Source organism: Argentina silus (genome assembly GCF_951799395.1).
Source record: "Argentina silus genome assembly, chromosome: 8".
NCBI classification, from domain to species: Eukaryota; Metazoa; Chordata; class Actinopteri; order Argentiniformes; family Argentinidae; genus Argentina; species Argentina silus.
Window position 1 is genome coordinate 8,027,521 of NC_139662.1, and position 15,902 is coordinate 8,043,422.

The 15,902-nt window shown below is 42.3% G+C and overlaps 4 protein-coding genes across 4 annotated transcripts; all 4 read left to right on the forward strand.

Annotated features, from left to right (window-relative positions):
* Positions 1-1,436: 1,436 nt before the first annotated feature.
* On the forward strand, positions 1,437-4,043 carry LOC310807926 (trypsin I-P1). The gene is made up of 5 exons (XM_083674591.1): positions 1,437-1,497; positions 2,000-2,150; positions 2,550-2,691; positions 2,949-3,206; positions 3,609-4,043. The coding sequence occupies exons 1-5, from the start codon at positions 1,443-1,445 to the stop codon at positions 3,765-3,767; spliced, it is 765 nt and encodes a 254-aa protein (XP_083530717.1). The 5' UTR covers positions 1,437-1,442; the 3' UTR covers positions 3,768-4,043.
* Positions 4,044-5,563: 1,520 nt separating this feature from the next.
* Positions 5,564-7,238, forward strand: cdaa (cytidine deaminase a; the record flags this gene model as incomplete). Its single annotated transcript, XM_083676089.1, has 4 exons — positions 5,564-5,762; positions 6,145-6,256; positions 6,503-6,560; positions 6,935-7,238. 4 exons carry the CDS (start codon positions 5,564-5,566, stop codon positions 7,076-7,078), a joined length of 513 nt encoding a protein of 170 aa, XP_083532215.1. The 3' UTR covers positions 7,079-7,238.
* A 326-nt stretch (positions 7,239-7,564) lies between these two features.
* Positions 7,565-11,831, forward strand: pink1 (PTEN induced kinase 1). The gene is made up of 8 exons (XM_083674384.1): positions 7,565-8,030; positions 8,578-8,850; positions 9,101-9,204; positions 9,332-9,514; positions 9,702-9,865; positions 10,041-10,162; positions 10,416-10,646; positions 10,929-11,831. Exons 1-8 carry the CDS (start codon positions 7,677-7,679, stop codon positions 11,205-11,207), a joined length of 1,710 nt encoding a protein of 569 aa, XP_083530510.1. The 5' UTR covers positions 7,565-7,676; the 3' UTR covers positions 11,208-11,831.
* Positions 11,832-11,961: 130 nt separating this feature from the next.
* Positions 11,962-15,174, forward strand: LOC310808900 (agmatinase, mitochondrial-like; the record flags this gene model as incomplete). The annotated part of the gene is made up of 8 exons (XM_083675999.1): positions 11,962-12,011; positions 12,291-12,458; positions 12,843-13,045; positions 13,426-13,474; positions 13,579-13,774; positions 14,024-14,203; positions 14,441-14,525; positions 14,628-15,174. 8 exons carry the CDS (start codon positions 11,962-11,964, stop codon positions 14,699-14,701), a joined length of 1,005 nt encoding a protein of 334 aa, XP_083532125.1. The 3' UTR covers positions 14,702-15,174.
* Between the last annotated feature and the right edge of the window lie 728 nt (positions 15,175-15,902).

Consider the following 15,902-nt stretch of genomic DNA (forward strand, 5'->3'; position numbering starts at 1 on the left):
AATAGAACACCTTTGGGATGTGGGAAATTCACAGCTTGAAAGTGCACCTGAAAAATCTGCAGGAATTGCGTGATGCAATCATGTCATCATGGACCAGAATGTCAAAGGAATGTTTCCAACATCTTGTGGAATCAATGCCACGATGAATTGAGGCTGTTTTGAGAGCAAAGGGAGGCCCTACCCAGTATTAGCATAGTGTTCCTAATAAAGTGTTCAGTGAGTGTATAAGGACTTTCCCCTTTCAATGACGCATGCAGAAATGATTGATAGTGACAGGTTCGGTTTAACGTGACATAACAAATAAAAAACTATTGGCATCCTTCAACACGCAAATGTAAGGAAACAAATGTAATAGGTCCCCCAAAAAATATGAATATGATATCAATATTTTGATGTATCGATATGCAAAAAGATAAGAACATTTTTTTTCCTTTTTACTGGTACTAGTAGCTGTGTTTTTAATACCACAATACATTTATTTTCACATGTAATTCATCTCACACATTCGCCATTCAAGCCTATCTCATCAACACAATAAACCAATGGACTCTTATTCTGTCCACGTCTTGGGCATGACTGTGGAGAGGTGTTCAATTTCCAGTTATCTTCAGTCAACAATGGATCCCAAGGTGCAATCAAAAAAGGGTTTAGAAAAAGAGATAATACAGAACAACACGATTCATTGTCATGTACTAGGTCAGTCCCTGGGATAGCCCCAGTTCATATTGAGACTGCATGACGGGTAATACAATAGCAGTAGACAAGGATATGGTTACATTATATAAAGGCATCACCAGTTGGAGATAGCATGAAGGTTGTGAGGGCTTGAAGCTCTCGGTGAGTATCAAAACTTATTTTGTTCAACTTTCTTTTTTCTTTTTTCTGTCTTTAAATGTACATGGTTTTACACCAAACCAAGAGCTTCTTACATCGATAACATTTTGAGGTAGTTGCATTGGATTGAATTGACAGTGTTGTTTCGGCTAAGAATATTGATTATTTTACTTAAAATCCTGAATTTCCACTGGTTTAAATGTTGTTGAACTGTTGTTAAATATGGTAGTTAAGTTCTGTGTTGAGTACCAGTCTGGTAGAGCTTGTCGATTCAATAAAATGGGGAACTTTGACTAGTTAGGAGATGCCTTCCTCAGCCATCTCAACCAGTCGTCCACACTATGGTGTTGAGGCAGGTGTTGAAATGTGGCCTTCTTGCATTGAGATGTACAGTAGTCTACTGTACCTGCAAAGAAAGCTAATTTTGAAGGTGTATTCAATGCATTAGAATCAATCATCAATCAAACATACTTTTGCTCTCTAAAAAAACTGAATGATAATGTGTCTCGACTACAACAACAACAAGGATTAAATATATTACAATCCACTGATTCTGCCAGTTTGTGATAAAATGTGATGTTTTCTTCCTTGCTTCAGGTGACGTGAACATGGGTCAGTTGGTCAGATCTGCAGTGCTGCTCCTTGTGGCTCTCACAATTAAAGGTAGGTCTTTTAATTATGTATTGATCTAAGTTAATTTCTGATAAGAACATATCAATTGATAAGTTTAATGAGAAAGTATGTGAGTGTAGTAGTGCAGTGCAGTAGCATTTGTCTGTTACAGGGATGTTCATTTTACTCGCAAACCATCTTTCAGTATTTCTCCTGTCTTTCTCATATGGTCTCAAATATCACTATTACCCTGGTAAACATAGGACAGAATGAAGTCTCAAAATGATTGATTTGTTTTCAAATTAGTGTAATTAACACACACATTTTACACACATTTTATCATTTACATTGTATGTCTAATGTAGGCCACAGAGCCATAAATATTCTAATCATTCTTATTCCCTACAGAATTGTTTTTGAACCATCTGTTTAATGGCTAAAATGTAAATCTTAATTATAAACCGTACATATGGTTTTTGTAGAAACCGGTTTAAATCTGTGTTTAACCGAGACAAATTCAGATGTATAACTGTACACTCAATGTAATTCACAGAGACATTTGAGGATCGGATTATTGGAGGCCAAGAAGTACTGCCATACTCCATCAAATACCAGGCTTCCATCCAGTACAACGGTAAACACTACTGTGGAGCTACACTCATCAGGGCCCAGTGGGTGGTGTCTGCTGCCCACTGCTGGAAACCGTGAGTACTGACTGTAATTATGGGTGAATGCGAGTGTCTACAAAACAAAAAGGGCCTGGATCACACTTCATCCCAAAAAGTTATGCCCTCCCCTCTGCTCTTGTTCAATCGCTTTTGTAGATCTAGTAGGACTCCCCCTGTAGTCGTTTATGATATATTTTGGTATAACCTATCCAGTCCTATCACATTTTTCAATCACAAGTAAACATGGGTAAAATACAGCCTTGCAGTTATTGGTCAGGAATCACGTGGTGAGGAAAAACAAGAGGGCAAGTATAAGGAGAGTATTCTGGTCTTTTCTATGAATAGACAGACGTGTGGGGATAAATATAGTTCCTCTCTGATTTGATCTCTGCTATTTTATAATGCTTACTTGATTGTATCATGTCTGTCCCTCAGGGCATCTCTGATCAGAGTGGTGTTGAGTGAGCACAGTCTGATCAAAGAGGAGGGCTTCGAGCAGAGGTTCAACGTCTCCAAGGTCCTTGTTCACTACAACTACAACTACAGGACATTCAACAATGACATCATGCTCATGAAGGTAAGCAGAGTAGTGCTGCTAAGACATGACCATGGAGCTGAGATATTGTCTTGAAATAGAGAGGATTTGTAATGGCTGAATTACGATTGGCAGAATGAAAACAATATATCATACAAATATAGCCCAGTTACAGCATAACTTCAGATATTGCTGCAGCTCAGATACAGAACCATACAGTAACATTCCTCCCCTTTGATTCCTGCTCCATGATCTGATCAGTGTCTGATTGTGTCCATCTGTTGTGCGTTGTGTTCCAGCTCGGTGAACCAGCTATCCTGAATATCAACCTGCAGCCTGCCCCAATGGCCGATCGTTATACCCCTCACCTCACAGCGGGCTCTACCTGCACAGTGAGCGGGTGGGGTGTCACTCGCATCTACAGTTACTACCTCTCCCCCGTGCTGCGGGCTGTGGACGTGCAGGTCATTGATAACTGCTACAAGTACTACTACTGGAGAATCACAAACAACATGATGTGTGCTGGCTCCCGCTTCGGTGGCAAGGACTCCTGTCAGGTAAGGGCTGCTGTGAATTGGGTGTAGTCCTGAAAACATCTCCAGGGCCACTGTTGTCTGTATAGTGTACCAGTGTAGAGAACTGCTCCCAAAACACCAAAGACGCTCCTTTACATGGGAGCATAGGATATTCTTTGACATCCTTCTCCCCGGACACTCATCCTCTAGCATTGGAATAGCAGAGCAAAACCTTCGACGAGCATCTCAAGTCACCAGCATAAGTAACGAAAGAAAGGAAAGAAAACGTGATTCGGCATTCTAGCCGAACACAAAACCACAAGGTTATCTTGTCCAATCAACATCTGAGTGTCCAGAGACTGAGGAGGGTGTGTTCACAGCTCTAACAAAAGGACCAGGCTTTTGTTCATCAGGTATCTTTTGTGTCTGTGTTCTTATCTACAGGGTGACTCGGGCGGTCCGCTTATCTGCAATGGCAATTTCGAGGGCATTGTCTCTTGGGGTATCAGCTGTGCAAACCCATACTTTCCTGGGGTCTACACAAAGGTCAGACAGTATGCCACATGGATCAACTGGATCATTAAGAACGACAACAGCAAATAAGTCAACATCCTGGGAAGGTAGCTTGCAGCCAGGGGAGAGAATTTTAGTTCTGCTTTGAATCTAATAGACAGATCAACAACAACAACAAGTAAAATAGACCAGAGACATTACATTTGGATCTTATTGACGTCTTTATAGATATCACATGTGAACATTGTCACATGCTCAGCCAAAAGTAACAGAAGAGTGTGGGTGAGATCTATGCCATAAGGACTTGATGGTTGCACTTAACTTTGAATAAAACTAGCAAGACTGCGAAGAAGTGGAAATGTGCAATCGTTATCATGCAATATGTTTTTACAAACTGAGCATTACAATAAATGTTTTTTTCTATATTGCTATCAAGTCTTTCTGTTGTTTTGCTACTCTCACTGCACATACATGAATCGCAAGACATTAAACAGAGTGAGATAAACTCTGAAATAACAAACATTATGTTTCGTTGCAAATAGGTTTTAGCCCTGCTTTGTTTGTTTCTATTTAGTTTCTATTTTGGGGATCAATTTCCATTTCTTTTTAATGCTATCTAATTGAGTCTAAATGGTATTTTGGGCAATTCCATTGTTGCAGATAGCGGGTTTTCTACACTGCACTTTCAGAATTGTTTTAATTTTTGGCACAACACAATGCCCGAGTTCTAGGTAGTTGGCTATTGTGTTTTTTAAACTGGCAGTCCAGTGGCACAATTTGTTCAGTTCTGATGTAACCTGGCTGAAAATTCATCTGGGAGGCAACATGTCTCCCTCCCTCCAGGACACACTCTTGTGCATATCAAACACACTTCTGAAAGGGCAAAGTGTACAATCCCCCGTCTGAATTCCAAATTAATTCCAGTGTCAAACCAGGGAACATTTCAGTGTCCTTTGTTTCAGAGAAAGTCTATTGTTGATCATATCTAAGTATTAGGCCTACGAATAGGTAAGAATGAAGTACCATTACCTATATCAGACACCTATATCAGAGAGAAATGGCACCATCTAACGTTAGGTATAAGCTAGCAGGCTACATATTGTTCACACGGACCTAGAGGTGTATTGTGGAATACTCTGCCTACTTTGTTTTGGGTGGTTAATATGCAGAAGTCTAGCAGCAGTTGTCACTTCTTTAGCCTACAGTATATGTGTTCAGTAATGTTACGCTCTAGCTAAACATTACAGAACATACCCAGCTAGCCAGCTTTTTTTCGGGAGAAATGTAGGCATAACAGTAATCTGTTTTCATATGCAATGTGACTGTGTGAGGGGCCTACAGTCTCTCAGAGGGTCAGCAGAGGGTTGTGACGATTTTGACAAGAAATAATATCACATCACATACCTCAGTTGGTTATTTAGGGATAGTTTGGAACTGAAATCACAGCGATTTGGCTGGAGTGAGCCTTTAAAAATCATTACACACGCTAGGCTTCCCCTAAAGAGCCAGTTCCCCTCCCACCCAGACCACGTGTGACACAGCTGAGGGGGGCAGGCACCAAACAGCACTTCATGTGTTTCCTAAAAACCTGCTTGTTATGTCCAACTGTGAAAACATACAGACCTCCCTCCCTCTGTTTCTCTTTGTCTTTATTTCTCTCTCTCTCTCTTTCTTTCTCTCTCTGTCTCTCTCTGTTTGTATTTCTCTCTCTCTCTCTCTCGCTCTCTCCCTCTCTCTCTCGCTCTCTCTCTCTCTCTCTCTCACACACACACACACACACACACACACACACACATACACACATACACACACATAGTTACCGGCACATACTGTACACAGACACACAGACACTGATAGGGTTGACACAGACACTGACAAGGATTGGAATGGCAGACCTCAAGATTGGTGAGTACAGGATCGCAGCTGGAGCAGACACAGAAGCCGGGGACCCCTCCAGTGAGGCGGATGACTGGATCAAACCACTTATTTACAAATCCCAGGGAGCGAAAGAATTTGCCTACTGTCCCTACAGCAAGTTCCGGGTGGGAGCAGCTCTTTTGGCACATGATGGAACAGTTTTCACAGGTAAGGATGTTGTTTTAGACATCAAGTTGCTTTTATACCATGTAGTAATGTTGTGATTGCTTAATTTGGTAATTGCATCAGTCAAAGTTACATATCAATTTGGTAATTGCATTGTAACTGACTAGTGATGGGTTGTTTTTTTATTACATTTTATTAAATTCCAGAAGTGGAATTTGTCTGTACAGACTGTACTGTTCCTCTGTTCCACAGACACTTTGAGGTATTCAAGACAGCAACCACCACAAATGGAGTCACTCATCCAAGAATAAATAGATGATTGATTACTGAAAACATCACAGCACATGTTGATGTGTGGAGGCCACAGGTTGCAGAAAACATACATATCCTAAAACATATCCTCTTTCTTTCTATTTCTAACCAGGGTGCAATATAGAAAATGCAAGCTACAATCTGGGTCTCTGTGCAGAGAGAACTGCTATTGCAAAGGCTGTGTCTGAGGGCTTCAGGAGTTTCAAGGCGATTGCCATTGCCAGGTAAAGTATTCTTGAACTTTGCTTCAGAGTAAACATCTGGTTGAGCAATGTGTCCGGCTCTGAATCCAGGACAGTATTGATTTAATGTTATGTTATCCTGTTGATTTTGAACCAACTTTGAACTCTGAACTACCATCTTTACATTCTGCAGTTTATGACATTCAGACTTTCATAGCGTACATACATTACATACTTACATACATACATACACATTCATTCTTGTTAATCATTAGATTGATTTTGCAGTGACCTAGATGATCAATTCATCTCTCCCTGTGGTGGTTGTCGGCAGTTTATGAGAGAGGTACGTAGGGCCTACAGTCTATACACACAACTATCTGTGTTGGTGGACACTAACACTGTGTTTTTCATTTGTTTAGTCCTTTTCTAAATGATTGATACAACTTGAATTTAATCTTGAATGAAAAATATTACTTCTATCACAAGTGTTCTTACAGTCAATGGAACTTCCCTACCCTTTCCTACTTTGAAATAACAAGTAGCAGGCTTATCTATGACAAACAGTGTCATATATTGTCCTTGTAATACAGCCTTCATATTTGGACTGATTTTGCTGTCACTTTGCATGTGGACCATGGCAATCCCGTCTAATTTGTAGCACTGTTACTGAATTTGACCATTCACTGGTCATTTACCAAACTCACCTTTCCCTTGCAGTTTGGTGACCAGTGGTCTGTCTATTTGTCCAAGCCTGATGGGTCTTATGTGGAAATGACTGTGGAGGACCTGCTCCCTGTGTCCTTTGGGCCTGAGGACCTGAAGAAGAAGAGAGTGTTCACCACACAGAATGGGTCATCATGATGTGTAGCCAACTCAACACATTTACACATTACATTTGAGTCATTTAGCAGATGCCAAAGCGACATACTGTATAATAAGTACTGAGTACATTCAATAAGTACATTTTCCTAAAGCAAGTGAACAAGGGACAACACGTTGGTACCATAACTGTACTGCCAACTGCGCCACATTAAATACGTACAACTCCTGTTAGACTTGTATTGAAAATATAACACATTCCACATGTCATAAAATCTTAGTTGGATGATACTGTCTGATTACTAGGCTACAGGTTTGTTTGAATGTTGAAAATACTGTAGCCTATCTTGTATCACGCTCATGAATACTGAATTAAAGTATTGTGTTGTCTGAGTCTATATGATTGTCATTATGTGCCCACACTTATGGTTGCGTGCTTTACTCTGCAACATCTTTTTTTGGTACTGTCCCTTTAATTCCAAAACAGGTCAAGTTAAAAACAGACTGTCACGTGACACCAATAAGCATGCTCTATGGTCGTTCTTGTTTTGTTTACATAATAGCATTCGTCCTTGTACACAATGCGCGAGGACTGACAGAGACTATTTAATATATTTTTTTTACCATTTGCTGGTAAAAGATGTCCGTAAAACATGCGATCAGCCGGGGGTTTGAGTTAGGGCGGTCTGCTTTCCAGCTCGGTCTGCTGAAACCGGCGGGCCGATTCGCAGCAAAGTTCCGAGGTGAGCGTCTTCGTGTAGGCCAACCGGCCCGCACCGTTCAGCCTCAGACTTTCCTGCCAGTTCGGTACCGATATTACCGCATGTCGCTGAGAGGTCTTGCCGCTCAGCTGCAGTCCGGTGGTTTCAGGAGGTTTGGGATAGGATCGCCACGAAACAGGGCAGTGTACTTGGCATTCGGTCTCGGAGTGGGTTTGATCGAACAACAGCTCGAAGATGACAGGAGTTGTGCTGCGACATGTCAGGAAATTCAGGTAAACAAATAGTACAGCCACTAAACACTTTATCAGATGTATTCGACCTACATCATTCACCCAATAGGACACCATTCTTTCAACCGAATAACACATATTGTGTCTGCTAGGCCAGTAGATGTACTTCTAGCTCGAGGTCCGAGGCTCCCCTATTGTTGACTGCCGAGGGGATTTACTCCTGCGGGATATAGTCGTCCTACGGGCGGTCTTAGCGTTATCTGATTGCGATACCTCATTGTGAACCTGAAGTCCACTACTTCCATACTACCCAGAACATTTTCCGATCGCAACATATACAACTTTGATCCGACATTTAAGACGAATACCGACGATATATAAACACTCCAATTTCCAAACATCCTGTACCCATGTACCTCCAATTCTGTCCACAAAGGATGGAGGTGCCTCGGATCCCACATACGTAGAGTTGTGAGGTCCGCTCGGGCTAATGTAGTTCAAGCAACCACACCTTGCCATAATAATTTCTTGTTTTGGTCTGCTATATTTCAAACGGTCAAAATGTTTTTTTTTTTAACTCTCTCTGAAGGCCCTGTTCAAGAAGAAGAAGAAGTTTCAGAGCCCTCTCAAGTCTGCTTCCGGATACAAGCTGGAGGACTATGTTATAGGGAAGAAGGTTGGGATGGGCAGCAATTCTGCTGTGTATGAGGCTGCAGCTCCGTTCGCAGTCCCCAGGGAGAGTGACAAGTGTTCCCTGGTGGAGCTGAGGCCAAGTGGTGATGAAGGACAGATCACTGAGTCTCCAAAGTGTCTCTCCATGGGCATCTACCCCTTGGCTGTCAAGATTATGTGGAACCTTGGGGTGGGTGTCTAGAGATCCTTTTGGATTTGAAGGTTTAAGCCCACACGGGCTGTAGTGTGCAAAATGTGCTGGTTCTAGTTTAGCTTGAGAATACATAATAAATGGATCGTTCACATGTTTTCATGACACAAGACAATCAATTGACATCATTTGAATAATAGAGAAATTATGTGTTTTGCCTTTGTGCAATGCTCATTGATTGTTGACATAAAGTAGTATGATGGTGATTGTTCCCCCTGTTGTACTGCAGGCAGGCTCATCGAGTGATGCCATTCTGACATCCATGTCCCAGGAGCTGGTGCCAGCAGGCCCGCTCGCCATGAAACAAGAAAAACACCAGATTGCTCTGAATGGGTAAGCAATGCTGTTGCAACTTGCCTCATAGCACAGATCTTCTCCAATAGACACAGTAGTTCAATGTACAGTATTGTGAGTGGCTCTGAAAGATTGATGCGAACAGGTGGGCATTCCTTTTATGCAGACGTTTTGGGGTCATGCCCAAGAGGGTGTCTGCTCACCCTAACGTGATCCGAGTGCACCGGGCATTCACAGCGGACTGGCCAGATCTACCCGGCGCCCAGGAGGAGTACCCTGATGTACTACCAGCCAGGCTCAACCCTGCAGGCCTGGGCAACAACCGCACTCTGTTCCTGGTCATGAAGAAGTAAGGACTCTCCTCGTTCTCCGTCTGGATCTCAATGACGTTATTGAAAAATCACATGATGCGCAACCACCTCTTGATATATCCTGTCCTGAATCTCAGACATTTTATATTTGATGATATTATTCCTGTAAACATGCAAAAACTCCTTAACCCACCCCTGCGTACCTCCCTTTCTCCTGTGCTGTAGTTACCCCTGCACTCTGCGACAGTACCTAGAGGGTTCAGTGCCAGGCAGTAGGGAAGCCTCTCTCATGGTTCTGCAGCTGCTGGAGGGGGTGGACCATCTGTGCAGACAGGGCATTGCACACAGAGACCTCAAATCAGACAACGTGCTCCTGGAATTCGATTCAGGTCTGAGACTCAAATCAACTTAATTTCACGTGTACTTAAAACATCCCAATATGCCTTCCAGACAGTAAAGTAGACAATCATCAATGTGATTTATATTCAGGTCATTCAGGTGTCATCAAGCCTAATAGCTACTAAAACTCTTACTGTTATCAAATATGTCTGTATTGTACTGTAGATGACTGTCCCCGCTTGGTGATCACTGATTTTGGCTGCTGCTTGAGTGACTGTAGTCTACAGCTGCCCTTCAATAGTAGATGGGTAAACAGAGGAGGGAACGCCTGCCTGATGGCACCTGAGGTAGGTCAAACCATCTCTGACAAATACAAATTAAGTTAACGCTTGATTTGATTTATACAGTGTGGTGCATTTTATAGTACATTGCATGGGGGAGAAACTCAACCATAATCGATTTATAGCACCCACATGGTGATTTTACACCAGAATACTCGCTGGATTTGTCAGCTAAAGCGACCCTGAACAACCAAGACAATAAACTATGTTGGGCTGGCATTATAAGTTGAAGATACACTTCTGTTGTCTCTATTCAAAGGTGGCCACTGCAGTTCCAGGCCAGGGTGTGGTCATTGATTACAGCAAGGCAGATGCATGGGCTTTGGGTGCCATCTCCTATGAGATCCATGGCCAGCCCAACCCATTCTATGGAGCAGGTGGACTGGAGAGCCGGAGTTTCCAGGAGAAGCAGCTCCCTTCTCTGCCTGCCAGTGTGCCTGGTGATGTGCAGCTGGTGGTCCGGTCGCTTCTGTCCAGGAACCCCAACAAGGTAGGAATGAGTCCAATTGGGATTTCATTTGGTTATATGATCCTTCGTCAAAGATAATTCCATTCAAGTCCACTACTTAGAAGTGCATGTTTAAATGCACATCGGTCCACCAGTTCCAATATGAATACACTTTACGTACTCGGGCCATATGTATACTCCAGTTTAGTGCAGTTCTTAAAATTACCATGCCAGTGGATATACTGTATCAGGAGTTTAATATATATATCAGAGATGTGCACAATTCTCCTGAATCTCATACACATTATTATTGTGTCTCGGCAGCGTCCCAGTGCCCGTGTGGCTGCTAACATGCTGCATCTCAGCCTGTGGGGACGGAAAGCCCTAGCCAATCAGGACAGCTCTGGCATGAAGAAGATGGCTGATTGGCTGCTGTGTCAGTCTGCTGTGGTGCTCCTGAGGGGCTGCAGCGGCCCCAGTGGAAGTTCTGTGGAGGCGGAGCTACAGAGGAGCTTCCTGTCCAACCTGGACCTGGAGGACCTCCGCACTGCAGTGTTGTTCCTGATGTACGGACGTGAACAACGCATCGCCTGCATCTTGTGAACGTCTCTCTACGGCTACTCATAGGCTAACGTGAAGGCCGCCTCAGGTGACTCTTGAAACGATCACAAAGCTTTTCAAAAGTGAAGCACTTTCTACTTTATGGTAGACTAGACTCCACACATAAGGGGATGAATTTTATTCTGGTGTGGTTTGCACTTTATGTTCAGTTTGCACTTGCTCAGTGCCATGCTTGAGGTTTACCCTGTGGTTGGTTAGTGTATTTTTTGTTAGAGTTACATTCGACCTGAACTTCTCCACTAAGATCAGTCAATTCTCTTGTGTTATCTTTTTTGTAGACAGTACTTGGCAATCCTATAATACCGGTATGAGCATTGATCATATTGTAATTCTATTATAGTTACAAAGCACCTACATACTGTACCTTCAGACAGTTAATTAATCATAATTTCAAATGACATGAAATTTGGTTTGCATTTTAAATGTGCATAACATGCTGAATGACAATTCTAAGATAAGATGTATCAAGGTTTTTAGTTGTGAGAATTTGTTTTCAGTTGATAGCAGTTACATGGGCTGTCACCAAACCCTCGGAAACAATATTGGAGTGTTAAATTGCATATTATCCACCTGTTGCAATAAAGTAATTCCCAGTGTTTGACATAATATTTGCCTTGACTGTTCCTGAATCCTGAGTCCATATTATAGGGTTATTACGGTCCAGCATTGTAATTTATTGCTCTATTGAAATACATTTCCAATCACCACCAATTTGCTCAGAATAGAAACGCCCCGCATGTCCGACTGCCCACGATTGTCCATTGATGTAATGAAAGCCATCGTAAAGTCCTGTCAAGTACAGTCATGTAGTAAAAAGATCGATGAAACGACCTCTATCCAAACAAGTTGTAAAGTTTGAGTCGAGTGGACATTTTCTCCCGTTTGATATCTACATAACATAGTGAACATGCAGTCTCTTATGAGAAACTTCAATATCAGTCCGAAAAGGGGAACATTAATTAAATACATTAGACATGCAGAGAACCTTTCTGGAGTGTCAGGGCAGTCTACAGGAGCGTGCAGCAAGTTATTTGACAGGCAAAGTCTGTGTATTACCTCGAACAGAAAGTACTCAGGCAAGCGATACAATGTTCCCCCGGGCGATGACATAGCAGAGATCTCTGGAATTGCTACAATGGGGAAATTACCTTATCAAGAGACAGCAGATGGACTTGATGCAGCTTTTGTTGGCGTTCCGATCGATACTGGAACTTCCAACCGACCTGGTACAAGGTATTTCGTTACTGTCTCAACTCGAATGTGGTGAAAAGCACTGTGTACTGTAAGCATTACGTATTAACCTTACATGTATAATGTAACAGCAACATTCATTTACACTAGGAGCACACACCTTACTCTGTAGGCTGGGCCTCCATGTTGTAAAATGGTATAGAAATTGACAGACAGGATTCACTCAAACAATATTGTCTATTGTCAGCTTTCCCCCCCCCACTGCTTACAGTAATGACATTATATTGTTATGGTCTTACATGTCCACAACACACTGACTGGTCAAATATCTGCCCAGGAACTTTCACATTCAATAATCACATGCAGCATAATCTTGATCTCTGCAAACTGATGATGATTTAAGCATGAGGCAATGATTCTCCACAGATTTGGCCCCCGCCAGATCAGAGCAGAGTCTTCCATGTTGTGGACTTACAACAGTGGCACCAGAGCAGCCCCCTATGAGTCTCTGATGGTGGCAGATATTGGGGATGTCAACGTGAACGTGTATGACCTGAAGGACACCTGCAGACGGATCCGGGAGGCCTACCGCACAATCCTGGCCACAGGCTGTATCCCTCTGACCATGGGTTAGATTGAGCAACACTTTATTCCACAGTTGTGTGAAGAGTTGGATTTATCTTCTGCACTTCAATGATTTATTACCACGGTCCCCAACAATTATTAACCACATTTGATAGCCCCATCAAAGACATTGTACTGTAGATGGAATGTCAGCACTGTGCTCAGAACCACTATATCAGTGCCATTATTATGTGGGAAAATTATTCTAGAAATGTACTCATATGAAATACGCTATGACCACATACTTTGGGGCAAAACAGTCCACATACAAGTCCAGACCTACCAGTTCAGCTTGTCTCCAAAAGTGACGTGTCTCCAGGTACAGCATGTTAACATTCTGCAGTTTGATGACATGTACTTTCACATCATATTCTGGTCTTTGCAGGTGGTGACCACACAATAGCATACCCCATTCTCCAAGCAGTTGCTGAGAAGTAAGCACATAGTATCCAATACCAGAAGAACAATTTGATATAACATGTCAATGCTTTATACAGGCTACTCATGAAGCATGTCGTGTCTGTGTCCTATTCATCAGACACGGCCCTGTAGGTCTGATCCATGTGGATGCTCATGCTGACACCAGTGATGTGGTCCTGGGGGAGAAGATCGGCCATGGGACCCCCTTCAGACGCTGCGTGGAGGAGGGACTGCTGGACTGCAAGAGGGTGGTCCAGATTGGCCTGCGTGGCACAGGCTACGCCCCAGATGCCTACGAGTGGAACCGGGCTCAGGTACTATGCTGTGCATACAGTAGGGTGCATTGGAAGGTATCTGAAGCTTTCATCAGGGTTAATGAAGATTTTCTGGGTAAGCAAGCCCACCTAATAAGTATGCTGAAGAACAGTAGTTGGACTGGCTGAGTAACCTTGCCTGAGCTATCAGAGCTAATGCCTAGGCTTGAGCTAAGAATAAAACAGAACATTTAAAAAAAAGCTAATTAGAAAAATGAACAATTACGTCTGGGTGTGTTTGGTCTCTAGGGCTTCCGTGTTGTTCAAGTGGAGGAGTGCTGGTTCAAGTCCCTCTCTCCTCTCATGGCCGAGGTCAGGAACCAGATGGGTGCAGGTCCAGTTTACCTCAGCTTTGACATTGATGCTTTAGACCCAGCCTTTGCCCCTGGCACAGGCACACCAGAGATAGCAGGGCTCACATCCATACAGGTAAGCTCTCATACAAATAAGCTTTGACTTGACCTGGTTCGTCATTTCCATGGACTGGCCCCTGGGAAGCACTGGATAACTGCATTAACTTGTACTATTTTCTTCTCTTCACCTCTTGTTAGTTAATTTGTTTTTCTGTGTTACCATGCAGATATTGGATGGCGGCTGCAGCTGACAGTGTCGTCTTCATGTTTTGTGTGTGTGTGTGTGTGTGTGTGTGTGTGTGATTGTATCCAGGGAGTGGAAATCATCCGGGGCTGTCGTGGTCTAAACCTCGTGGGATGTGATCTGGTCGAGGTGTCTCCGCCTTATGACACCACAGGTACTTACTTGAAACAACAGTGTTGGTGACACATTGTACACACTTGTTTTAAGGAAAACATCAACTGTATCTTTTCTGTCTTTTATCCTTTCTTTTCCACAGGCAATACAGCACTGACTGGTGCCAACCTGCTCTTTGAAATGATGTGTGTCCTTCCAAAGACAAAATACTACTAACTATTTGAATATGTTTTTGCATATGAATTGCATATGAATGGATAGCACTTTTGGGGGAGACCCCCTGAACTGATTCAACATACTTTACATGTAAAAAGGCAAAAGCAATCAATGGTTAAATAATCTGTATAGAATTTTTGCTCAAATTGGCTGTATAAGCAAAGGGGAAATACGCAAAAAATGAAATCAAATTTCAAAGATAAAACATTTATTACACACAGCAAGAGAATATGCACAGTCCCACTGAGACATCTGCAAATAGCAGACTACTGTTCTCTTCTGTCTGTGTTGTAACAATGTTATTAGTACAGTTTTGTACAGCAAAATCCTCTATATCTTATAATGAATACAAAAACATGTTTGTAATGGAACAAACTGTTATTCATTGTTATAAATTAATGTTAATTCAGGTTTGATATATTACAGTCCATGTTAAATACAAATAATTGTATATATATATATATATAACTGTATAGACAACAAAGCAGATTATGTACAATATTTACATGTCCAAGTCTTAGCACATTGTTTTCATGATAATAGAGTTTTATGTTTAGAAACTGATAAATGATGAATAAATAACTGTTTTGACTTGATTGTGCCCTTATCTCTTCCAAAATCTGATTATATTGTAGACAAAATAACTGAAATCAATTAGAAAACATTTATAACTGGATGCATGAAATGGGGCCTGTTCTTCCAACATACAGTATAAAGGCATCATTGCTACATGAAGCTACTGGCTAAGTGAGGTTATTAAGGGCTGTCAAAGGTTGACATACACTGGAAAACCAAGAACAACAAAATAGGCCGATCATTTCTCAAAAGTAAAATTGTTTTTGCAATTATGTCTACATGAATAAGGAAGAACACTAAATTCTAGCAGCCAAGGTCATTGTTCACTCCACTTATAGTGCTGGTGAGGGCGTAGGCATGCAGGGGCTAAACGTGTAACACCTCTTCACCTGTGGTGAGGCCTGGCCTCAACTTTTGCAACTGATTCACATTCAAACTCATCAGGGTAGCATGCGCTACTGGGTTCATAGGAGAGGGGCAATCTTGCCATAGGTGTCCATCTTCTTCACAGCTGCCACACCAATCATCACGATGGCAAGGACACACAGTCCAGTGATGTGTGGTCTCTCCATACCACTCACACTATACAAACAGGCCAGGGAGGACTACTTGGGCACTTCTGGTG

Coding starts and splice junctions, on each gene's coding strand:
- LOC310807926 (XM_083674591.1), top strand. CDS start 1,443: ATGGGTCAGTTGGTCAGATCTGCAGTGCTGCTCCTTGTGGCTCTCACA. Junction 2,151..2,549: donor GCTGCCCACTGCTGGAAACC/GTGAGTACTGAC, acceptor TCTGTCCCTCAG/GGCATCTCTGATCAGAGTGG. Junction 2,692..2,948: donor ATGACATCATGCTCATGAAG/GTAAGCAGAGTA, acceptor GTTGTGTTCCAG/CTCGGTGAACCAGCTATCCT.
- pink1 (XM_083674384.1), top strand. CDS start 7,677: ATGTCCGTAAAACATGCGATCAGCCGGGGGTTTGAGTTAGGGCGGTCT. Junction 9,866..10,040: donor GCTCCTGGAATTCGATTCAG/GTCTGAGACTCA, acceptor ATTGTACTGTAG/ATGACTGTCCCCGCTTGGTG. Junction 10,163..10,415: donor CCTGCCTGATGGCACCTGAG/GTAGGTCAAACC, acceptor CTCTATTCAAAG/GTGGCCACTGCAGTTCCAGG.